The sequence below is a fragment of the Labeo rohita genome, chromosome 11, assembly GCF_022985175.1.
Source record: "Labeo rohita strain BAU-BD-2019 chromosome 11, IGBB_LRoh.1.0, whole genome shotgun sequence".
Lineage (NCBI taxonomy): Eukaryota > Metazoa > Chordata > Actinopteri > Cypriniformes > Cyprinidae > Labeo > Labeo rohita.
The window spans coordinates 15742404-15768138 of NC_066879.1; the positions used below are offsets into that span (position 1 = coordinate 15742404).

At 34.4% G+C, this 25735-nt stretch overlaps 3 protein-coding genes across 7 annotated transcripts in view; 2 read left to right on the top strand and 1 right to left on the bottom strand.

Annotated features, from left to right (window-relative positions):
• The first annotated feature begins 862 nt into the window (after window positions 1-862).
• Window positions 863-11836, top strand: fam83e (family with sequence similarity 83 member E). The gene is made up of 10 exons (XM_051122208.1): window positions 863-1196; window positions 2596-3326; window positions 4431-4577; window positions 5512-5636; window positions 6659-7087; window positions 8625-8678; window positions 8777-8824; window positions 8945-9155; window positions 9235-9414; window positions 10334-11836. The coding sequence occupies exons 2-10, from the start codon at window positions 2859-2861 to the stop codon at window positions 10520-10522; spliced, it is 1851 nt and encodes a 616-aa protein (XP_050978165.1). The 5' UTR covers window positions 863-1196; window positions 2596-2858; the 3' UTR covers window positions 10523-11836.
• A 286-nt stretch (window positions 11837-12122) lies between these two features.
• On the top strand, window positions 12123-17687 carry tnfrsf9b (tumor necrosis factor receptor superfamily, member 9b). Its single transcript, XM_051122166.1, has 7 exons — window positions 12123-12338; window positions 15375-15494; window positions 16409-16492; window positions 16584-16650; window positions 16734-16834; window positions 16975-17103; window positions 17213-17687. Exons 1-7 carry the CDS (start codon window positions 12206-12208, stop codon window positions 17341-17343), a joined length of 765 nt encoding a protein of 254 aa, XP_050978123.1. The 5' UTR covers window positions 12123-12205; the 3' UTR covers window positions 17344-17687.
• Window positions 17688-18848: 1161 nt separating this feature from the next.
• ccdc50b (coiled-coil domain containing 50b) overlaps window positions 18849-25735 on the bottom strand; it is a 23604-nt gene continuing 16717 nt past the window's right edge. For 2 of the 5 annotated variants that reach the window (XM_051123059.1, XM_051123056.1), the window contains 7 exons: window positions 24673-24775; window positions 24484-24569; window positions 23352-23414; window positions 23051-23167; window positions 22682-22791; window positions 22510-22604; window positions 18849-22424 (listed from right to left, as the gene is read on the bottom strand). In XM_051123059.1, coding sequence (XP_050979016.1) covers window positions 22279-22424; window positions 22510-22604; window positions 22682-22791; window positions 23051-23167; window positions 23352-23414; window positions 24484-24569; window positions 24673-24775 — 720 coding nt within the window. In that variant the 3' untranslated portion in view covers window positions 18849-22278. Of the gene's footprint in view, window positions 22428-22509; window positions 22605-22681; window positions 22792-23050; window positions 23168-23351; window positions 23415-24483; window positions 24570-24672; window positions 24776-25735 lie in introns of all 5 variants that reach the window. The other 3 variants (XM_051123058.1, XM_051123055.1, XM_051123057.1) reach the window with 2 other exon arrangements.

Genomic DNA, 25735 nt, shown 5'->3' on the forward strand with positions numbered 1-25735 from the left:
TGGAGTGTGAAACACACAGCATAGTTTCTTTCAGATCAATTTGTTGGAATTCCCAAAACTGGAAACCTTAAACTCCAATAATGAATAAGTGCACATTGTGTCTTTGTATTATTATGTGTTTTCATGTATGCAAACTCTAATAAAAGATTTTTTTTAAAAATCACAACCGTCATATGTTTTAGGTAAGCGTAAAGTCTTCTAATAAACATTTTAGCGCAACTAAAAAAAAAAATGCTGCAGTTCAAGTAGGATCAACAAGTGTCCACCAGGAGCTTGTTTGGTATCGAGTGAGTCACGGTGTTCTTTAAGTGGTTTACATAGTAATGAGATTGAATCAGTGAAAAGAGTTGTTAGTAACAATCTGAATTTAAATACTTAAATATTGGATTCAAACTACTCAAATAAATCTGTATCATTGTGTTTGCTTGACTTAACATGACAACATCCCATCGTAACACACAAACTCTGCTTTGAAAAGCAATGTTAATTCTGTGTAAGAACCAAATAAACATCGGCGTGACACTCACAGATAGACAAGGTGATTAAAGAGGAATGTGAGCATTAATGAGTTGCACGGAATTTCAGGTGCTTGTTCATGCAAGGCCCAAAGGTGAGCAAAGGTGAGCACAGCATACTTTCTTCAGCGGATTAAAACACTCCTACGCACATGTAGCTTCTCTGCACGTGTCCAAGAACCTAGTTTACTGCAATCTCACGTCCAAGGTATATGACGTGAAAAGAGACCACTAGGCAGGTGTTGAGTTCCAGCCTCGCCCCCTTCTAGCTGGGAGGGAAGGAAGGTCTCAATCTCTGCTTCCCGAAGACGACCTGCTCGGCTGGTAGAACCAGTCACGACAGCGAGGCCGGCGACACAGATGTGTTTACTAAAGACACAATAAGGAGAGAAATCTAATATCGGCCTTGCAATGCGAGAGGACGAAGGCTGAGGGACGGCTAAACATGTTTTCGGGATGGTTTGCTGATGATATGCTGACTCAAGAAGCGGATTTGGGCGAAAATTAAAAATGGGCAGATCGCAGTGATGAGTTGTTGCTCACATTGGTTGGCGACAGGGAGTAATTTAACACCAGATAGAGAGAGGTCATTTAGAATGGGAGGAGATTGCAGCGATATGTCAGAACTTGACGGAAAGACTCAATGGACTGAGGGTGTGTGAGACGGACGGGCACCGACGGGTAAGTCTAAATCTTTTAGAACTTTTAGTTCTTCTGAAGTGTCTTTTAACAAAGATAAACAAAAATAGATTTTAGCATCAAAATGCAAAAGGAAGTACACAGCATACTTTTAAAAAAAGCACTTCTTAAGTGCGAACCGAGAGTCTCAGACACGTTCATGCATGTTATATGCAATTTTAAAAAAAAGTATAATAGTTTAAATTTATATTAAATCCAATTGGCTGAACTTTAGAGTGCTTCTGACCCACTTTAGACTGCATTTTTATATTAAAAATGCAGGATTACTTCTGTCATCTTTTGAAATATGGTTAAAGCGTACTGCCGATAGTACTGACAAAGTGAACTAGAGTATACATGTCATTTAATTTCATAATGGCCTATGTGGAAAAAGTATACTTTAGTATTCTTTTTTAAAAAAAAAGAATACTTATTACTTTTAAAGAATATACTGAACGTAATGTTCTTGTCAACTTAATTGCATGTTATCTGCAATTAAATGAAAACGTATAATAGTTTAAATGTATATTAAATGCAGTTGGATCAACTTTACAGTGCTTTTGGACACATCTTTATATATAATGTCACGATTACTTGTGTTGTCTTTTGATTCATGGTAAACTGAAATATACTTAAATATAACTTCTATTAAAACTTGTTTGTCATGTTCAGTAAGCATTTGAACTTTCCATGTGCTTTATTTAGTATGTTAGTCATCACTTCAAAGTAAGTGTACTTCTTTAGAGCACGACAAGATTATTAAAAGAATGATTTGAAATGTACTTTAAAGTAAAACTTTCTGATATTTTAAATCATATATTTTTAAACTCTCTGAAAGCTTAAATGGCCTTTTATTTCAGTGATATTAAATGTGACCCTTGACCACAAAACCAGTCTTAAGTAGCACGGGTATAACTGTAGCAATAGCCAAAAATACATTGTATTAGTCAAAATGATCAAACTTTCTTTTATGCCAAAAATCATTAGGATATTAAGATAATGTTGGATAAAGATATTTTGTAAATTTACTATCATAAATATATCAAAACTTCATTTCTCATTAGTAATATGCATTGCTAAGAACTTCATTTGGACAACTTTAAAGGCGATTTTCTCAGTATTTAGATTTTTTTGCACCCTCAGATTCCAGATTTTGTATCTTGGCCAAATATTGTCCTATCCTAACAAACCATATATCAATGGAAAGATGTAGTATAAATCTCAATTTCAAAATACTGAACTGGTTTTGTGGTCCAGAGTCACATATTACCTGCAAGTACAGTTGACATTTGAAGTACACTACAAGTACACATTCCGTACAACTAGGCCTGGCTCTTTTCTTTTCTTTTCACGAGGGTGTTCACCAGGGCAAATTCTAACGATGTTGTTGTTTTCCCTCAAGTCTGTATTCCAGGACATCCTCCAAATCTTCGAGGGACTACAACAGTGATTCCACCATGAAGTATCCTGCTTTTCTGTTGACTCCTGCTGCTTAAAAAGGGTTAAATATCTTCAACACATGAAGAAGAACCTCAACTATTTGAATAATTCACCAACCTCCTCCTCCAAGTAACTTAGAGCAGATGCCAGTTATTGTTTTTGTATCAACATGTAATTTTCCACAGTCATTTTCCTTGTAGAAGAAGGATATCTCCATCTCCAATCATGTCGGACTCTCAAGAGCAAAGCCTCAATGAGAACATCATCTTCACTTCGTTGACAGAGTCTAGTCCAAACTTCCTGCACTGCGAGGAGGAGCGTTATTGTGTGGAAAGCCTGGTGAGCTCCGGTAGTGAGGCGTTCTACACCAAACTCCACCATGAACAAATCAAATCTTTCCTGTCCCCCGGTGAGGTGAACCAGATCGCCAAATGGACTAAGGACTATCATCAAAGCGATGCGGCTGTGGAGGATGGAAATGGCGAGGTGGAGGTCGGTTCTGATGGGGAGGACTTCTCTGGACATTATTTTCCCACAGAGTCTGACATTCCAGCACCATGCTTGGAATTGGGATGGCCGGAAAGGACCATCTGGATGGACATGGGACAGATTGACATCTACACCAACCCTCCTGCAGAGCATGCACCATCTATACGGGAAGTCCTCAGGAGACTCCTACAAGGAGCCACTAAGGTAAGACCACATTCTTGAAGCTAAAACAAAGGATGATAACTATAACGACAACAATAAAAAAAAAAAGCTGCTCTACATAATAAAAATAACACAGTTCAAACCACAACTATGATGACAGCAGCACTGAGAAATGATATCAATGGAATCATTTTCAAAACATTTTTTTCTTCAGCTGATGAACCTTAAAAACATTCAAGTCATTCAAACTATAGAAACTCATATAGTTATCATCACAGTTATCTTTAAGGTTATCATTCTTGGTGTGGACAGGCCTTCACACTGTAAGTAATTATAATTTTAATGGTAAAATAATGTAAAAATGTTACAGTAAATTAACTGTTAATTGGCTAGTGTTAAGTTCCCTTGGTGAAAAACTGTACTAAATCTATTGGTACATTTTATTTTTGGAAGTGAAACAGAACAATTTATTACATAACTGACAAAGAAAAAATAAAATAATGACATTCCCAGAATTCCCTGTGTAACACTTCCCAATTTATTTTATTTTTTTTTTTTTTTTGGTATGGTATATTTTGAAATTATGTTTTTAATTGAAGGATTATTGCTTTATTTTAGTGTCGTGTGTTACCAGTGTGTTTTATATTTGGTCTATATAATCTATAGTGTGTATACACACACACACACACACACACACACACACACACACATATATATATATATATAATAAACTTTGTTTCATCATGCAGTGTTTTGATGGTGGTTGTCAGTATATTATAAAAACAGATTTTAGTATTTTAGTAGGTTGGTATATTAACATTTTATTAGTTAATGAATATACTTATTTATTTATTTATTTATTTTTTACTGTCAATTTAAGTTCAAACTGTAAAACCTAAGTAAAAAAAAAATGCTACTGTATTTTTACAGTAATTTTCTGGTAACCACAGCTGCTATTTTTTCCTTTTTCTTTTTGAAACCATACATTAAACAGATTTTTTACAGTGCAGTTGGTTGAAAGCAAAAAGGAAACTATTTACATACTCTAAGTACGGTATCTTTGAATGTTTCATATGAAGATTAATCTGCAGGAGGTCTGTTAGAACATTTCTTGTAAGCATAGTTTTTTGCATTTGTGTTGGACAGCTGATTGCCATCGTAACAGATAAATTGTCGGACAACGCCGTGATTAGTGACCTCCAAAATGCTGCATCACGGGGTGTTCCAGTATACATCATCCTCAATGAAAGATCCATGGAAAAGAACTGCTTTGTGCACCGGCTTCAACATCCAGTGAGTGGATATAATAAACCAATACTATATCTATATTTAAATTTAAAAAATAAAACTTATCTTATTTTAGCTAATTGCCAAGAGTCTTAAAAATAAAGCTTTTTACAATGATGCCACTGAAAAAACATTTTAGGTTCCCAAAAGAACTTTTCAGTTCTTAAAAGAACATTTTTTCACTCAGTTTTTCCAAAAAATCATGTTTTTTTTATTATGTTTTATATTGTTTTATTGTGTTAGCTAGCTGTTTTTTTTTTTTTTTTTGGTTAATCAAAATAACCTAATTGCAGTTTGATTAAGATTAATTGGAATGCACAATGAAAAAAACATGATTTTTGAAAATTGTTAAAAACAGAGTTATCCGTTTTTGCAAATGAGCTCTTCATATATTGATAAAAACTATAAAAGTACGCCAATAAGATGCAGTACAGTGATTAATGACTCAGTGTCCTCCATGATTTTGTCCTGGTTTTCACGCTAATATTTTAAGCTAGTTGTGCAACCTTTAAACCACAAAACCTCCATGCACACCTTAACAGACTGAACTTTAGGTTGTTCCTCTAAACAAAAGACTCAGACACACCTTAGTGGATAACTCTGCATCTGTTAGCAAATATTGCTCTTCATCACAGCGTGTATTCCTCTTTCTGTGTCTGTAAGTATGAATGAGAAGAACTCAGAAAGCAGTCATGAACAGGTTCATCCACATTCATCCGTGCAAACGATTGGTGCGTGGTTGTGGAATGTCTATAGTTTAAATCACACATCTCTGAAACTTAACAGGAACTGACCTTTCATTTAAAAGCTGAAAATGCTAAAGTTTTGAATTCATTGGAAATCAACCGATCAGTCAGTTGAGGTATGCACTGAAGAGAAAAGATTCTGAAACATTCAATTTTGCCATGTACGTCATGTGAATCTCTTCCACATATTCCAGAATATCAAGGTGCGCGTTCTTGGAGGTAAAACGTATCTCACGCGTGACACCAAGATGGTGGTCGGAGAACTGAAGGACAACTTTGTGTTGGTGGATCTGGAGAAGGTGATGTTTGGAAGCTACAGGTAAAGGACGGTTTCATAAAAGAGCTCATAAGTAAGCCAAGAAATGCATTAGCTGCAGTTAAAGACTTGCTCAAGGGAACAAGGGTGGGAACCTTCTGGGATCTGAACCAACTTTTGGGTTGCCAGCTCATACCTTTAAAGACTATAAGCCACACCACCCCTACATTACACAGACAATTAGAGAAATGAACAGTTTGTGGGAACAATTCGTTTGTGTCTTTCACAGTTGTTGAGGTATACTAGTATTTTTTTTATTTTTTTTTTTGAAAAAAGTCTCTCACCAAGGTTAACTTTTTAAAAACCGCAATAAAAGTGGTAATATTACGAGATATATTGGCAAATTTAATTTAATGGTTTTTATTTGAATATATCTTAAAATATAATTTATTCCTGTGATGCAAAGCTGAATTTTCAGCATTATTACTCATCTTCACTGTCACGTGATCCTTCAGAAATCATTCTAATATGTTTATTTGCTGCTCAAAAAAATGCTTTTTTTCAGGATGCTTTGATAAATCGAAAGTTCAAAAGAACAGCATTTGAAATGAAAATATTATGTAATATCATAATAAATTGATTTAATGCATCCTTTCTGAATAAAAGTTTTTCTTTTTTTATCTGACTGAATGGTAGCATAAATAGTGACTTGTTCACCTAAAATCACTTACTTTCCATCATGTTGTTTCAAATCCATGATTTCACACAGAAACAGTGGATTCACACTGTCAAGCACCAAAAGAACATAGTAGTATAACAAAAAAATATCATAAAAATAGTGCATATCTCTGTTCTTTCTTTTTTTGAGACAAAGATATTGGATTCAAAGCATTGTCTGTTACAAGACACATGTGCATTATGAAACGTAGGCTAATGTTTAAAATATGTGGAAAGAGATTGGCTTTATGCACGAGTCATATACAGAGTTTTTTTAGGCTATTATTTTGCTACTTTGTCCTTTTTGGGAGTTGTACATGTTCTAAATCCTTTCTAATCTCTTGATTTGTTTTCTTTGTCTTGGTCAGTCTTAGCTGGACCGATGCTCACCTTCATCGTCAGCTTGTCACCGTTTTGAGTGGCCGGGTTGTTGAATCTTTCGATCGGGAGTTTCGGATCCTCTACGCTGCCTCGCTCCCAATCCCGGACACGTGGGAAGCTGGAATACCAGCTTCCGAGCCCAAAGAGTATAAAAAACTACCGCCCTTAAAAATGAACTGCAACAAAGTTGAACTCGCTGAGTTCGTCTCCAATCCTCCACCTCCACCTACTGATAACTTCCTGGACTGGGAAGAGATGGGGGTCATCCAGAGATTCCCGGATAGTCCTTTTACTCCACCTGATGCCGCTGGGCTACCGTTTCAACATCGACCCTTCTTGGAGAGAATTCCAGGAAGATGGGACCCTCCCTACGACTTTAACAGCAGACTTCTGCCTGGGCATCAAGAGGACACCAAGTAAGTAAATCATACAGTTTTTTGACCTCAAACTTTATATGTGACAGTCTCACAATTAAGGATTACTTAAGGTTTATATAACACATAGCATTCGAACCGATCAATTTGCATTAAACGGATAACGTTAGATCACTTACTCACTCTCCAAAACGATTCCAAAAATTCCAAACGACTTTCGTTTATCTTCAGAACACAAATTAAGGTATTTTTAATGAAATCTTAAAGATGTCTGTCTTAAGAAACTTTCGGTTTACTCACACATTTACATTGATCAGCGAACGTTAACAGAAGCTCAACCATACGTGTTTGAGGTGCGAGGACAAATCTCATCGGTTCTTGCCGAAGTTTAAACACGCTGCGTAACAGACGAGAATGACCCTCATTGGTTCTCACACTTCAAGCAAGCATGCTTGAGCTTCCTTTCGCCATAATTGATGTGTTCGTTGATTGATTAATGTTTTATAGGTGAATAAAAGGCTAAACCAAATCTTTCATTGTATAAAGCGATCGAGTCTCTTTAAAATTGTTTAGCTAAAATTCTCAGTAGTTTTAGTATCTCTATATGAACTTTTTAAAGTGCCAAAGCAGTGTCAATAGAGGGTTCGCACTTACGATTTGGCCAGTTACCCGGATGCGCGGCCATATTGGCGATACTCGGATGTAAACAACAGCATGAATTCCACAGTTAATGTACTACTAATTAGGTTATTCTGCTAATTTATGCTGTCTAAACCTTGGAAATCTGTGTGGAAGCTGCTAAATCATATAGAGAAAGACTAGTAATGGGTGCAATATTTTGATGCTAACTAATGTTAACAGATCAGTTATGAACGAGCAGTATTATTTAAGATATTAGCTGAATATTTAACCTACCTGACCGGAAATGAAGAACAAGCACTGGAAATCCTGGTTTAATTTGACCACAAACGCCTTTAGTTCCTAGTTTTTTTTGCACTCTTCTTGACAGTCTATAATATGCAAAATGTTTTTCCTGGTTTGACAGATTAGTACATCCCAAGACATGACATAATTGATCACTTTCAACAGCAATAATCAGCAAAATCTGCAAGTTTTGTTCGGTTCAGTGGCATTGTTTGTGTTTAGTGCCGCCAATATGGCCGGTTGGTGACGTGTCGTGAAAACACTTATCTATAGATGGACATAAATCTCTCAGAAATTATTAAAAATATCTTTATTTGTGTTGCGAAGATGAACAAAAATCTTACAGGTTTGGAAAGACATGAGAGTGAGTCATAATTTATGTACGTTAACTGACCTCTGAGAATGAACTGAGAATTTAACTAAATGTTATATTTTTGATATCATTTTGCCACAAAAAAGACAATGCAATACATACGTCATTGTGCAATACATACGTCATTGTCTAAAACTGTATGTTAGCTTTGTGAAACAAAAATTTTAGATGTGTAAACTTAGGCTTATGTGTGTGAAGAAAATCAGAATTTGTAAAACAATCACTGTAAAAGGCATTTTCTCTACAGTCTTGTTTACTCTGTCTTATCTCTTTACGTTTTAGGTTTAATTCAATGTTTCTGTCAGATCTAAGGCATCCCGAATATCAAAGACCGAGGTCAGTATTTCTCAAAAAGCTTTTTATGTAATCTCCTACGTATGGACGTATTGTTAGGTGTGTTTGCGCTTAACATACACTGTCTTTTTCTGTTGTAGGCGACATTACTCTCCAGGAGAGATGCATTGCAATGAGGTGGTGAACAGGTAAATATTAAAACCGGTCCAAAAAGACATTCAGAAGGACCAGTAGAGTGAAAGACAAATAGGTAGGCAAATATTTGGATAGATGTTAACAAAAGATGTGCTAATCTCTTTCATCCAAAGGCCTCTACAGATTCCCGACAGAATCACGTATCCTCTACTGAACGCTGAAAACGAGGAGAGGTTTCCTGTGTACAAATCTCGCACCCACCGAATGGACATGACGCCAGAGGACGATCTCAGACCCCCTGCCAGACGAGAGCCTTTCATGAGGAGGGACAGAGTTTTAGGAGATACGATGAACCCTGAAGGAACCACAAAAACTAATTTTAAGGTATATGCTGCAGGTATATATAAGGTATATTTAGACCTGATTTCCTTGTTCCTGTTCTCATTTCTGCTTTCTCTCACAGAAGCCGCCTGAACTGTCACGAAGCAAGACTTTCAGCACTTTGAGCGACATTCTTAAACGGGTCAATGCACGTGCGAATCCTTCAGGACAGAAGAGGGCAGACAACCAGGCGGCCGTCAGCAAATCCACACTGGACCTCAATTTACAACGTTCAGACGCACAATCAAATGCTCGAACCACCGTAAGAGAGATTGAGATTTCTCATTTAAATGGACTTTCTGTGCCAGCTTTTGGGATAAAAAAAGATAAACACAAAAGCTGTCGTGTTACTACTGATATTTTAGGCACATATCAGGTCGTTATTAATGGAACATCTGTGGCATGTTGTGAGTTATAACTAACTAATTCCTCAGTAAACAGTAAACATGTTTACAGTAAATACTTGTACAACAGAATCATAAAAGAGATGTATTCTAGATTTAAAATATACAAGATTCGCTGTTTCAAAAGTACACACTAAAGTTTAGGGTCAGTTCTAAAAAGAAATAAATAACATACCAATAAATAACAAACCAATAAATAAAATAAGCAACACTAATAATAAGAAATATTATTTCTTGAGGAGCAAATTGGCATATTGAAATGATTTCTGAAGGATCATGTGACACTGAAGACTGGAGAAATGATGCTGAAAATTCAGCATTGCATCACAGAAATAAATAATATTTTAACTTATTTAGTTAGTAAGCAGGTTGTTGAAATTGTAATAATATTTGACAATATTAATCTTTTTGCTGTATTTTTTTATTAATGCAAGAATAAATGTTGACTTCTTTTAAAAAGATTTAAAAAATCTTACCAACCCCAAATATTTGATTGGTAGTGTGTAACTCATAAATATTACATGAAACATTACATTACTGTGATTGTTTCTTAAAAACTCTTACTATTGTAGGATTGGTCATGTAAATTTTTAAAGCATTAACATTAATTACGTTGTTAATGGATAATTAGAAATCCATCCTCCTAGAATTTAAATTAATATCATTTAAATGTAATTTAACATGGTTTTAGTTTATTTTAGGCTGGTGCAGTCAAAGTGATCAAATGGCTAGATATGCATTTAGAACTAGAAATGATTCTATTCTATTGTCTTTCAGAACGCTGATAATCTGCCCCTGACTCCAGCTCTTGCACTTATGAAAAAGCGAAACGATGAGATTAAATCGGGACTGTTGAGGAGCATGCCGAGTGTGTTTACGCCTGGTTTCAGAGCTCCCAACTTCGGCCTGCAGAGGGAGACATGGAGGGCTCCATTCAGAAGCCATAGAACTGAGGAGGAGCACTGATGTTATGCAGGAAACCCCAGACAATGACATCACCAGTGTTACAATAATTCCCACGTATTTAAATATGTAAATGTTACTGTAATAAACAGGGCTGCAGGTAACAAGGGGTTTTCCTGCTTACAGAAAATAAATATTCATCAGCAATGAAGTTACACTTGAAAAATAAGACTATTAACATATTAATATATGTGTTGTTGAAAGATGTGACCAGCTGTCATTGAATTTAAAAGCCAGTTGTGTTTATACTGCCTATACACTACCAGTCAAAAGTTTTTGAACAGTAAGATTTTTTAAAGAATTCTCTTCTGCTCACCAAGCTTGCATTTATTTGGTCCAAAATACAGCAAAAACAGTAATATTGTGAAATATTTTTACTATTTAAAATAACTGCTTTCTAAATAAATATATTTTAAAATGAAATTTATTCCTGTGATCAAAGCTGAATTTTCAGCATCATTAGTCCATTACTTAAGTGTCACATGATCCTTCAGAAATCATTCTAAAGTGATGATAAATATGTTTATAATGTTACAAAAGATTTCCATTTCAGATAAATGCTGTTTTTCTTCTGAACTTTCAAAAATTCATGTGACTGGAGTAATGGTGCTAAAAATTCACCTTGGAAATCACAGAAATAAATTACATTCGAAAAAAATATTCAAATAGAGAACAGTTATTTTAAATTGTAAAAATATTTCACATATTTCCACTGTTTTTGCTGTACTTTGGATCAAATAAATGCAGGCTTGGTGAGCAGAAGATACATTTTTAAAAAACATTTGTTCAACATTTGACTGGTAGTGTACCTTCATTTGAACTAGATTTATAAACTCGAATACCATTTTTAGAAGCTGGCTCTTTCTATTCAAATAAGTCAACATGAAATTGCAGGTCATTTTACTTTTGTACATCCATTGGTTGAAATGGAAAGTTGTTTTAGAGGTTATTCATTTTGCTGATTATTTTAGGAATAATATGCACTGATGAATCATTTAAAATAAGATTAGGAATAATAATAAAAAAAAAATTCCATATTGTAAATAAAATAAAAATATCTGGAGTAAGTCTTTCTACTTCATCATGTTATGTTTACTGTAATTCAGTGTTTTACTTCATGTTTCAACTAGCAGTTTGTTTTTTTTTTAAATAGTATAGAGTCAATTTTAATTTCATGTTGACTTTAACTCATTAGACCTGTCTGGATGGGCTGCTAAGATTGTTATGTGACAATAGAAAATGTTATTTAAATATTGAAAAATACAGTGGATTGAAATGGTAACTGTGTGATCTTATTTACCCTGACATAAAATATATTTAAATGGCATAGAATGCACGGTGGTTGTGGTTCCCCTTTTAAAAAAAAATAAAATTAAGACATTATTTAACTACTAAAGGCAGAGAAAGGAATATCCCTGATCTTTTGAACTGGCTCATCAGCCTTTATTTAAAAAAAGAAAAAAGAAAGCTGATGAGTCACAATCAAGCACACTTTATGCATCTATGTGTGTGTGTGCGTGTGTGTACATGTGGGTGTTTGTGACGTTTAGGAACTTACAAATGTGGTTTCACATGTGAAAGCATCAGACTTTGTATAGACGCAGCTCACTAGAGAAGATCTTTATTCTCAGCATCTGTTAGAGAAGCGTGTGTGAAGTTAGTTAACAGACGGACGTGTCTTGGAGGATGAAGCTGCTCCATGGACTGATCCTGGCTGCAGCTGTCCTGCTTCTGGCTGCAGGACACAGTGTGAAATCTGGATGTGACATCTACGACCTCAGTAAAAACAATAATGTGTGCTGCACAAAGTGTAATCCAGGTGAGTTTTGAAAAGGAGTGAGTAGCTTTGGGTTAAACTGACTGTTAAAAGCCTGAATATGTAATAATGTTTCCAAAAATCTCTCTGTTTCTGTCTCTTATAGCAAGCAATATATATATATATATATATATATATATGCTTTTAAACTACATGTCTTTTTCTACAGTATATAGAAGCTATAAAAATTTAAATTATACAGATTTTTTTGTTTGTTTGTTTGTTTGTTTGTTGTCAGCCCCAAGTTGGGGGCTTATGAAAAAGAGACACTGGTTCAAAAAAGTATAAGAAAGCTTATTGGTTGTTGCTAAATATTAATGTTGTGAACTGAAAAACTGAAAAAGGAATAATTGCATGGGTAAAAAGAGAAGGAAAAGGGAAGAAATAGAGAGATGGTACCAAGATATTCTAATATTTGGTATTTTAGTAAGCTTGAATATTCAAAATAAATAAATAAATATAAAAATGGTCACTAAGAAAGGAAGTGTTTAATGTAGAAAGATGCCAGGGTTTTATATCAGTGGAAATTATAAGTTAATTACTACAATGCTATTAACAACAATTAGCTAATAACTAATATCAGTGTAAATGGAAAACAAATTACGATTTTTATCTATTTAATTTCTAGCATGCATCATTTTGAATGTATTTTATATTTTCCTGAGGCTCAAATGTAAAAATTGAATACACTGTTATTGATTTGTGATCAAAAAGTTCACAAACAAAGAAAGTTGTTTGAAATGACTGAACCCCAAAACTCCCTGGTGAAAAAAACAGCATATGCTGGTAGGTATGTTTTGATGCTGGGATGCTGGTTAGCTATGTTTTAATGCTGGTTTAAGCTGGTCCTTAGCTGGTTTATGCTGGTCCTTTGCTGGTTTTTGCTGGTCCTTCGCTGGTTTATGCTGGTCCTTCGCTAAGGACCAGCATAAACCAGCAAAGGACCAGCTTAAACCAGCACCAAAACACACCTAACCAGCATCCCAGCATCAAAACATGCCTACCAGCATATGCTGGTTTTTCACCATGGCTGGAAATAGAATTACAATGCATTTAATTACATTTAATTACATAATGTAAATGTAGTTCATAGTATTTGGCCTGTATTTAAATACACATGAACACTGTGATATAAAGTGTGTTTGGTTCCCCTCATGATAATGTGTGATCATGTGATAAAAAAAACCACATCTGACAGCCTCATTCATCCTCAGTACACATAACAAGGTTTACTTTCGAAATGATTATCATGCATCAGAGATGCATAATCTTCACCGGAAGGAAACTCAGTCAGATGTAGGATATAGAGCGAGGTTCAAAAGTCCACTTGTGAAATGTTTCTATAACCTTTTCTCAAGTTACTGGAACAATTTTAGTGATAAATACAAAAATGCGCTGTTCACACAGGCAAATGACATACACCCGGTGTTGTGTTTGTAAACATGGGGCAGTATACGCAGTCTTTTGGCCTAGAGACATCATAAGACGACTTCAAACCGCAAAACTACTGAGCTATCCACTTTATTGAAAGCAAAAGTCTCGCCTGACTGAAACGATGCTACATTTTCAATATAATATAATTATATTCTGATAATATAATGTTAAACCTATGAAAATGGTTCTAAAAAGACTGTCTATTTTGCAGTAGCGTTAACTCACAGTTTAGGACTGTCACCAAGGAATAATGTGTCGATTATTCTGACGATTAATCGAATAATTATGAATTTTTTTGTGGTAATAAAAATAGACCTAAGTGAACAATAACCTTTAAAATTACTCTAAATACATAGCAATGAGGCAATGACAGTCGGTTAAAATAAAGTATCAAAAGCAAGTAATCATATGCTTTTACTGAACAAACTGTTAAAATACATAATGTATTATAAACAATAGATCTAATGTACATTACGCATGACAACAAATGACTGCAGAGGGCGACTGTTTTTATACTTCACTGCGAGTATAAAAACGACAACAACGTTTAATTCAAATGTCCACTTAATCTTTAATATTTCTTCATGATAGAATAACTACAGCCACTGTAATTTTTTTTGAATATGTGGACATCAAAAAGTGTGAACTCAGAGTGAGGGTTTAAAGTTTTATTTCGAATTTGCAATGAACAGTTAGCATATTGAGAAAAATAATTATGTATTCTCCTGTGTCTGCATAGGTTTGTAAATGATTTGCCTTACAAATCTGATGAAATTGTGTTTGTTGAGATGCTCCACACATGTAACGTTAAATGATAAGAGTTTGTGTAGCAGCATTTACTGTGAACGGAGCCGCTCTGAGATGCGCGTACATAACCTACACGCATGTAAATAAGGTGCATATATTAAACCTGCATTGCATATACTTATCTAATTGAATCTTAGCATTCATGAATTCTTAATAGGATTATGCTTCATTATGATTTTTAAATAGGTTTAATATGTGGAAATCGTCACTTCCGGTATTTTGCATATTATCGACATAGGCAAAATGCAATAGAGGATTTTTAAAAATCAAATACTCTTTACAAGAGTACTTTACAACAATTCCTTAAACTTCTTGCTGTTACTGTATACATTTCTATATTTAGTTTGTTTATCGGTATCGGTAATATCGTTCTTCGCACGTTAACGGGATGTCAATCCCATGGCAGAAACAGAGAACAAATAGGAACATAATTAGCGTAGCTGCTGTTCAAACCAAGCAAAGAAAGATTTGTTCAACCAGAGCTAAAAGATTAATAATGTGCATTTGATCAGATATAACTGCAAAAGTTTATGAGATGCATTTTTTGAATGCTTGCCTAAAAGGATGAGTCTTTAATCTAGATTTAAACAGAGAGTGTGTCTCTCTGAACCCCGATCAATTTACTGGTAATGTTACAACAAATTTACCAGTATTTTTGAAAAGGTCCTGTTCACACATTATCTCTTAACAGTAATTTACCAGTAAAGACTGTATGTGAAACATACGAGTGCATAATATTAAATAATATTAAAAAGTTTATTCACTTCCAGATGTTTAAAGTGTATGTGTTTGTTGCAGGAAACCGTCTCGTCATTCGTTGTGGTCCAGATCCAAAAGATTTGTGTACTCCCTGTGAAAAAGACAACTTTGTCACAGAAACATTATCACAGAGTTGTCAGAGATGTACTCAATGTACAGGTATAGCATTTAAAGTATATATTTCTTCTTTATAACTGATGTCCAGCCCGTCCTTACATCCAGAATGTCCAGTACTGCCACATGCATGTCCATGTGTTCTGTCCATCACCTTACAAATGCCAAAACCCTTTACTGACAAACTCCGATGATGCTTACATGTGTGTGTGGGTCTTCGAGAAAGGGACCAATCAGGTTGCAGCTACACTGTAAACTGTACACTGTTTTCACCAGTTTCATCTTAAAAACTTAAGTTTAGCATCTGACTTAAAATTTAAAGTGAATCAACTTAAAAGTACAAATCATTTCAACTCACAAGTTAAATCAACTTAAAAGTACAAGTCATTTTAACTCATTATATTGTAATGAGTTAAAATTACTTGTAGTTTTAAGTTGATTTTACTTAAAATGTTAAGGCATCTGCTAAACTTTTAAAAGATTTTTAAATAAGTACTGAACATGTCATAATTTTTCCCAGTAAATATATTTTTTTTTTTTTTCAAGGGACAAGGGACAGGGTTGCTTTCTAATTACTGACGGATTTCAGCTGGTTTCTTTGCTTTCCATGCCTTTTTGCACCTTCTTTTCTTCATGTGTTCAATACTTTTCCTCCATGTCATTCCATAACTTAATTTCTGAACTTATTTGTTTTGTTTTCTTTGTGTGTATGGATTACTTGGGTTGTTACCAACATCTGGTGAAAATATATTTACTGAGAAAAGTGGTGATCTGTTCAATACACTGTATATGTCTTAAATATATACATGCGTATGCATTCATATATACAAATACACAGTACACACACATATATTATGTAAACACCAACTTTTATTTTGGATGCGATTAATCGATTTGACAGCACTAATTTGAATACAACGTGTGTTTTAATGAAGTTTCGCTCCTCTCCTCTGCTCCAGGTAACATGCAGGTGAAGGTGAACTGCACCGCCAGCAGCGACACAGTTTGTGAGTGTAAACCGGGACATCAGCCCTTTGGAAAAGGTGAATCTGAATAGAGATAACTGATCGGCCTTTTGATATTAATAACTAATATGCATCTAACTGCAACATCCTTCTTGTATGAATTAATAAGGTTGTGAGCCGTGTCCTCCAGGGACGTACAATGACAAGAGCCATCAATACTGTGTGAAATGGAGCAAGTATGGTTCACCTGTTTCATACACCTATTCATCAATTGCTGATGAAGCTACATATCACAAAAGCTTTATCTCTCAATCCACAGATGTACGGGGCCAGGTGATAAAATAATTGCTCCAGGAAATGCATACAGAGATGTAACCTGTGCCCATAAACCAGACACCAAAACAAATGACCTAGAAACCAGTATGTATGACGGAAATAAATATATATTTATAGGTTATATATAAAGGTTACTTTTAACAAATATAAAGCAATGAATAGTTTCCACTGGCATCTTTAAAGATCATTTCAAGCGACTGACTTACTGTTGCTCTTTGCTACAGAGTTCATTGCTATTTTCATCGTCTTTGCGCTCATCTGCATAGCGGTACCTACTGCTACAGTCCTCTTCTTAGAGTGGAGGAAAGGAAAAGCCACTCGTAAATCCCATGTTGAAAAGGAAACTCTTACAGGTAAATATATTTGTGTGATTTCTTTAGTTATTCAGTTCATAGGTTTCCTGGAGAGCTCTTGTGTCTTCATACACCTATCCATGAATGTGTTTTTCTGTTTTTTGCTCAGAAGGAGGACAGACTCAAACATCTCTTCTTAATGAGCCCAGCTTCTGTTTTCCTCAGCAAGAACATGGCGGCAGCAGTCAGAGTTCGACAGCCTCGCTGGTCTCGCAAGATATCGGGCCTTTGGTAGCATGAAGTTGTGTTGTGTAGCAAGCTGAACATAAACGAGTATTCATTTGTAGTTATATGCAGATATGTATAATGTGTATGTAATGTGTAATTTATTTACTGTATACTACTGGAATCCTGTCCTTAAAACTGTATTCATGACATTTGTGACATTTTGTTGCCATTAAAGCAGCTGAAGTATTTAATAATGTATTTTGTTTTCATATTACAGCCATGTTCCGAAACAATGCATTTTGTACCTAAATTGTTTACTGCTAAGAACTTGCCCAAAATGTGCTCATGTGACTTTTATTTTAAAAGCATGTAAGATGTTAACACTTATTACAAAAAGAGAAAAATAAATCTAGAATATGAGACTTTTAAACTTCATGAGTTCAGTTGTCCTTTTGCCTTTTAAGAAAAGGAGCATTCATGCTTGAAAATGTGCTCTGATGACTTTTATTTTGAAAACATGTAGGATGTTAACATATGTTACAAAAAAGAAAAAAAACTCAGTTTTGAGTTTAGTAGCTGTTTAACTTTTGAGAAAATAACTTCCATCTTAAAATGTGCTCAGATGACTTTTATTTTGAAAACACAAAATGAACAAAAATCCTTCATTGTGTTAAATCATATTACAAAAAAAGATAAAAATAAAAACTTAAGGCTTTTGAACTTCATACAAGTTCAGTTGCTCTCTTGCCATTTAAGAACATGGGTGTTTATGTTTGAAATGTGCTCTGGTGACTTTTATTTTGAAAACATAAGATCTTAACACATTACAAAAAAGAAAAAGATCCTCAAATATGAGACCTTTAAACTCAGTATGAGTTCAATAGCTCTTTAGTCTTTCAAAACAGAAAAGGTTCATTGCTCAGAATGTTCCCAGATTACTTTTATTATGAAAACATAGGACATGTTAACACAAAAAGAAAAATAAATCCTCAATCATGTGACCTTTAATCTCCATACAAGTTCAGTTGCTCTCTTGCCATTTAAGAATAGAGGCATTCATGTTCAAAATGTGCTCTGATGACTTTTATTTTAAAAACACGTAAGATGTTAACACGTTACAAAAAAGAAAAAAAACTCAGTACGAGTTCAGTAGCTGTTTAGCCTTTGAGAAAAGAAGTGTCCCATCTCAAAATGTGCTCAAGTGACTTTTATTTTGAAAAAAAATAATAGGTGTTAAACATATCACAAAAAAGACACAGAAAAAAACTTAAGGCCTTTAAACTTCATACAAGTTAAGTTGCCCTCTTGCCATTTAAAAAATAGTCGTTCAGGCGTAAAATGTGCTCAGATGACTTTTATTATGAAAACACGTACGATGTTAATACGTTACAAAATGAAAAAAAAAATCCTCAAACGAGACCTTTCAAATCAGTATGAGTTCAGTAGCTCTTTAGCCTTTCAAAACAGAGGACATTCATTGGTCAGAATGTGCCCAGATGACTTTTATTATGAAAACACAGGCCTATGAGATGTTAACACATATTTGAACTTCATACATGCCCTCTTGCTATTTAAAAAAATAGTCATTCATGCGTAAAATGTGCTTTGATGTCTTTTATTATGAAAGCACATACGATACTAACATGTTACAGAAAAGAAAACAGAACTTCTCAAATATGAGATCTCTAAGCTCAGTACGAGCTCATTTGTTTTCAGTCTTTCAGAACAGAGGCGTTCATGTGGCTGATGTAATGCACATGCACAAAAGGTTAGAGTATGTGTGGGGGGGTGCAGAGACCTCTGCACTGAAATATTGTGGGCTGTCAGGATGTGACAGCGTTTGATATTTTATTTCAACACCATCAGAATTCCCCTGCATAGCATTAATTCAAATCCACTGAATTTCCAACTGCAAAACCCCTGAATTTTCACCATGCTGGTAAAAGACTCAGGGTCTTTTCTGACCTCTGACCTTCAGATGAATGTTTCCCAATAACATAAGCAAACACAGCTCATTTGCTGCTGTTTTTGTAGAACTGAAAATGAGGAACACGAATTTCCAAAACAAATGTGCACTAAAACCCTTGGAAAATGCAGAAATAAGGCGATTTGTGGCACAACACAAAGATAGCAAAAATGAGGAATTATATCCACTATACCAACATAAAAGATCTTAATGTCTTCTCTTTCTGCCCCATTTTTTTAAAAACGTGTTTTAGTTAACAAAGATGTTATTCCACTCCACGTACATTTAATGACTAAACAAATATTTAAAGATGAAAAAACTATTATTCATTCTTGCATCACAATTTCACCTTGACAGTCATGTTTATAATCACAGTGTATGCTGCGTTCTACTCAAATTCAGATGTGGGATATTCCCAGACTTGTCAGATCATGTTAAAAAGGTCACCACTATGTTTCTCTTAGCAGGTGTTTGATTGTCAACAAAGATGCCTCCATATTGTGAGAATATTAAGAAACCATATTAAGAAACCATATTGTGAAGCATCACTATACGCAATAGAGTGCTGCAGTGATGATTTATTATTGTAGGCCAACCTGAAAATCAGTATCATATGGAAGCCTGTTTCTGCCACAGAATAAAAAATTTAAGAAAGGTAAATGCTACTTTTTTATCTTGCAGTTCTGACTTTTTCTTTCAACTGCAAGTTTATATCACAGAATTTGGAGAAAAAATAATAAACTTGCAATTGTAAAAAAAAAAAATACTAATTGTGACTTTTTCTCAGAATTGCAAGTTCATATCTCACAATTCTGACTTTAAAACATTAAGAATTGCAAGTTATTAAGTCAAAACTGTGAGATATAAACTTGTAATTCTAAAAACAGATCAGTCTTTTTTCCCCTAAAAATCTGACCTAACTCGCAATTGCATGTTATAAAATCAGAATTGTGAACTCAGTTGGATTTTGGAAAACAAGCTCTGAACAAAAGCAACAAAAGCTGATTATTGCACGTTTTGTTCAATATAATCTTCACAAATGAACATAGCTTGCATTTTAAAGCCTACATGCAATCGCCAGAAGTAAAAAGCAAAACATATCCACCTTTTTCTTCCCGGAAGAGTGGGTGTGAGCCATTTGTAAATTTTATGGGTGTGGCTTCAGCTATTTTTTAGCTGTACAAAACAACTCGTTTTGCTACTTCATATTGCAAATTGGTGTGTTTTACAATATTATTTTAATTTGTTTGTAAACAGCTTACAATTGCACATTGTTATCCTTCTCGTTATTTCCCTATAGCGGATAATAAACCAGAAGTCTCACCCACAGGCTTACTTCCGTGTTAAAGAATAAGGTGGTTACGAGTGCTGCAGTGATTATGTATTTTTTGTAAACTAACCTGAAAGCAAGCATCACACTGATTCCCTCGACCTAATAATAATAATAAAAAAAGCAATTGTTTATTTTTTGTTGGGGGGGGGGGGTATTTGTCAAATAACACAAAATTAATACCCATGGCTCCTGAATTGATTCCGGACATTTTTCTTTTCTTTCGGACAGTAACGCAATGACGTTACACGATTAATTACTGAAGCGATAGCACCCAATAATGATGTGAAACGTAGATGTTTTACGCCTAAAGCATATAAAGTGAATAAACATGGCTTCATTAGATCACCTTTTTACAAAAAAAAAACAATGAGAAATCATAAAAAAAGTTGATTTCGCCCTTTCATTCAGCAGATGCGCAGATCAGCGGCTCATAGGCCTTAGTGTTGCCAAGTACGCGGTTTTCCCGCGGGTTGAAGCAACCCAAATAACGTCATATTTAGCCCATTAAATACGAATTTACCAGGGGAACCCCGACGAAAAAATGTGTATTTTATCCCCGAGAACGCGACTTTTAACAGGGGAACTCCCTCGAAACGCGTTTGGGCGATTTTTCTTGTGAAAATCTGGCAACCATGCCTTCGGTCCGAGTCGGAATCGTTTCACCGATTGTTGACGAAATGGAGCGGCAAAAACCAGCATCACAGGATCAAATGCGACTGTATTTTGGATCATTTCGAGTTGGGGTGACAGTCAGGCGTCCGAAAGTGACTTTTTATGGAGTAACTTGTAGATTCTGTGCTGTTCAAGCCGCGAATTGTTTGAGACGGTTCAGTCCGATTTTACAAACTGGTTCAAATAAAGAAAAAAATAAAAGCCACCTTTATTTCACCTGAGGAAATAAAGCCATCTACATCTTCGATAATAATTTAAATAATTTAAAAAGCCACTTGTTAGCAACCGTCTAGCAAAGTAAAAGCTTAAACAATCACAATGTGGAGGTAGTAACCTTACTGATGTATTTGATGTTGTATAAGACCATTTCGCTAGATGTAAACATACTGGTCCCGATACACTTCCTGTTTCTTTTTTTTTTTTACTTTACAAAAAATAAAGTAAGCGTCACAAAAAAATACAACCAACATAACATTTGACTGGATGAAAATGTTACATTAGCACCTTTAAGATGTATTTGTATATGTGAAATAAAAAACAAATAAAAAACAAAAAACAGGAAGCGCTTCTGGACCAGTGTTGTTTACATCTAGCGAAATGGTCCTTATTTAACCAAAACCCCATTGATGTAAGAACGATGGAACCGTAAGTGTTAAAATGCTAACTCATTTCTAAACTTTGACCTACAACAAATGTGTCATCCCTTCAGCACTCTCTGCTAGTGTTTGTTGTGCATATGTGCAATTAGCAACAGAGAGATTAAAAAAATGACCATGTTGTACAGACCTGTCACTGCATGCATTTGAAAAACAGGTTTTTAATCATCATATAATGAAGGAGCTTTGACTCAGTATGTTTTTTGACAAGTTAAAAGTGAGTGTTTATCTTTAATTATGTACATCTCCCTTGCTGCTGTCATGTTGTGTGATCCCTTTACAACATCATGTTGAAGTCATGTTAGATTAATCTGTCCGTAAATTGGATTATACAATACTTGTTTAGACACTCAAAAGACAATGCTGAGTTAGTCACATGTTCACTGTTGTTTGCAGTTCTCTTTCTTGTCTTTGGCTCTGTGACGTCCTGCTTTGTCGCTCTGCCGTTTCGTTGGTGGTATGAAGGTGGGTTCTGGTAAATAGTCATAAAAGATACTGTGCGGGTTTCGAGGGGCCAAACATAGACCTGCTGAAAAAAAACAGGAAATGGCTGCTGATGTGGCACAAATACAGTTTTTGAACTTTCCTATTATATAACAATGCGTTCGAACCTGACGGGGGGCTGGTGGAAATTTGGCTCTCGCGTTTCCTCGCCTTGAACGTTGGGTCCAGTTCCTCTGCAATGTTGTGTATGTGTTGGTTTCGGCTGAAAAGAGATAAGTGCTAAGGTACAGCAAGTGTTGAAAGGCATTGAATGTGTGTGATAAAGAACGTGTGACTCACAGCGCAGTGCATGATGGGCTTGCTAGATGGTTTTCAATGGTGTAATCTTCCTCTTCCACAGGTGAATGCAGTCCGTCTGAGTTCAGCCTCTCTCGCAACATCTGAAGAGCCTGAAATTGAAGACAACAAGGTGCGAAAGGTAAAACAAAATTGCAAAATCTCCATTCACACCAAAACAGAAATGTGAAAAAAATTAAATGTCTATCCACCTTAACTAAATCAAAAGTAAAATATATATTTATGGAAGCCCATTTCTGCCATGGAATCAAAAATTAAAAAGGTAATTGCAACTTTTTATCTGACAATTCTAAATGCCGCCAGATATGAACTTAGAACTGAGGGGAAAAGTCAGGATTGTAAGATTCAGACCTTCCTGGTTGTGGTGTTTCCTTCATCTCTTGGTTCAGCAGGTCTGGGCTGGATCTCTAGGTCTTGAGGCCTGTTTTTGACTCTTCTCGGATGGCGCTGCATGTAGTGGGCGATCTCCTGAGGAGCATTGATGTTACAAAGGAGTTACAGAGTTTTGTGGCATGTATTTGAGAATCAAGAAATAGTAGTTTAAACTTCTGATGTACTTAAGTTGTCATCTTCATTACAAGGAGATATGGAGCTGTATTTACAATAGTTATAAATCTGTTCATCAGCTCTAATATCCTAACGATTTTTCTACCTCATCTTGGGCTACTTGAGCCGCAATGAAGTCCACCTCTGATCCAGAGCTCTGAGGAAACTGCTAAACAAAAAGACATGATAATGATAATTATGTGTGATTATCATGTGTGATTATTTACATACTATTATAGTAATTTTATGTGTTTTTGCAATTATTATTAGTTTATTTTACACTACTATTTAACTTTTTTTGTTTTAGTAATTTTAGTACTTAAGCGAAAATTAGAAATTAAAAAATAAGTTTAAGTAAGAAAAAGAACACTGTGTGTAAATAATATTTTATTTTAAGTATCATTTTAGCTTTTATTTTTATTTTTCAGTTTAATTTTTAAGTCTTATTCTTTTATGTTTTTAAATAGGTCTGTTTAACTTTAATTTACTTTTAATTTTAGTAATTTATACAATTAAAAATAAATTATATAAAAAAATAATATAATAATAATATAATAATTATTAAAAATAATAAACACTATGCATTTAAAAATATCTGTTATAAATAATAAGTAGTAGTAAATAAGTATTATTAGTAGTGTAAATATTATTTTTTAAGTATGATTTATATTCTATTATAGTATTTAGTAATATTTTTAAGTAGCATTTATTTTTATATTTTCATTTTAATGTTTAAGTTTTAGTTTTTTTTAATGTCTATTTAACTTTTCATTTCAGTTTTAACTTTTGTCAGTTATTTGCCAAGACAATTCTAATTTTTGTAAAGTTTAATATTTAATTAAATTCATTTATTTGTTTGTTTATCATTAATAATTTCAGGTTTATTTTAATTGACACATTTATAATAATTTTAGTTGTTAATAACAACACTGGTATATTAGAGGACTACATTTCCATTAAATTTTTTTATTTAATTTAAAATGAAATTTCCTTCAGATACTGTCAAATTTAAAGACTGAGGCTGACCCAAACCTAAAGCCACCAATGTACTTTATTTTTATTTCCTTTCCAGTAGACACAGGCTCACAGATAGTCAAAACAAATTAATACTCGTCCCTAACCCTACACAAACATTAAGTTATACATAAAAAAAACTCAAATCTGGTCCAAAATTAGGCTAGATTTGGGTAGTTGACCTCAAGTGTGTGTAAGCAAAAAATGCGATCAATGAAATGTACCTCTCTGTGAGGCAGCATATCCTCTTCCTCTTGAAGTCTACGGGCCAGCTCAGCATCCTGAAGCACCTGCTCCCAGATTCCCAAACCTGACAGAGGGAGACCAAAAACAGTGCTGCAGTTACGCGACATGTGATGCATTATATCATTATATTTGCATGCACTTATGACCCAAAAAAAAAAAACAGTTACCTTCGCAGAGTGGAGAAACACAGTCGTTGCCATCGTAACCAGCGGCAGCCCTCATCCTTCTCATCTCCATTTCTTCTTCTTCCTGTAGCTGTTTTGCGATTTCCTGTTCAGAAATAAATTTACACATGTTAAAACCAACTGATGCATGATGTGTTTAAACAGTCCAGTATAACTGTTAATATCAACTAAAAACATGCAGCATGTCCATAATGTGATATTTCCATGCATTTTGGTATATTTTAGTCTGAAACGCATGAGCTGGATCTCATTCACTGGGAATTGATTGGATTGTAAAAAGTTGGCATCAGCTAAAACCGAAAGTGGTTACTTTTTCCATTTATTTCTTTAAAATAATGTTCACAGATCATTCACAATAAAACTAGGAATATATATAATGAAAACAATATTGTACACTGATTTCTATAAAAGCTAGTTTTTGCCTGAGGATAAAAAATATTAAGGTATTTGCACATTTTTATCTCACGATTCAATAGCAGCCCATTTCCATCACTAAAAAAAAAAAAAAAAAAAAGGTCATTCCAACTTCTTGCGAATCTCACAATTCTGACTTTCTTGCAATTGCGAGTTTACATCTCACTTTTTTTCTCAGTTGCAAAGTTATATCTTGCAAATGTGACTTTATAACATGCGATTGAGTTAGTAAGTCAGAATTTTGAGATATGAACTCGCAATTCTAAGAAAATATCAGTCTTTTTTTCCCCTCAAAATTGTATTTTATAACTTGCAATTGAGAGTTTATATCTCACAATTCTGAGAAAAAAACTCAGAATTGCGAGATACAAACTCGCATTTGCGAAAAAACTCAGAATTGCGTTATTTTTAATCGCACAATTCTGACTTAAAAAAAAAAGTCAGAATTCAAAATTTATATTTCATAATTCTCACTTTATAACTTATAACTATCTCACAATTCTAAGAAAAAAGTGAGAACTGCAAGTTTGTATCATGCAATTCTGAGAGAAAAAAGTCAGAATTGTAAGGTAAAAAGTCACAATAATATTTTTACATTTTTACTCAGTGGTGGAAACAGGCTTCCGTACGA

Bases quoted from the DNA above. Each gene is read 5' to 3' on its own strand.
- fam83e (XM_051122208.1), top strand. From the start codon at position 2,859: ATGTCGGACTCTCAAGAGCAAAGCCTCAATGAGAACATCATCTTCACT. The intron at 3,327-4,430 runs GTAAGACCACAT...TGTGTTGGACAG, and splicing joins TCCTACAAGGAGCCACTAAG to CTGATTGCCATCGTAACAGA. The intron at 9,415-10,333 runs GTAAGAGAGATT...ATTGTCTTTCAG, and splicing joins AATCAAATGCTCGAACCACC to AACGCTGATAATCTGCCCCT.
- tnfrsf9b (XM_051122166.1), top strand. From the start codon at position 12,206: ATGAAGCTGCTCCATGGACTGATCCTGGCTGCAGCTGTCCTGCTTCTG. The intron at 16,651-16,733 runs GTATGGTTCACC...CTCAATCCACAG, and splicing joins TACTGTGTGAAATGGAGCAA to ATGTACGGGGCCAGGTGATA. The intron at 17,104-17,212 runs GTAAATATATTT...TTTTTTGCTCAG, and splicing joins TGAAAAGGAAACTCTTACAG to AAGGAGGACAGACTCAAACA.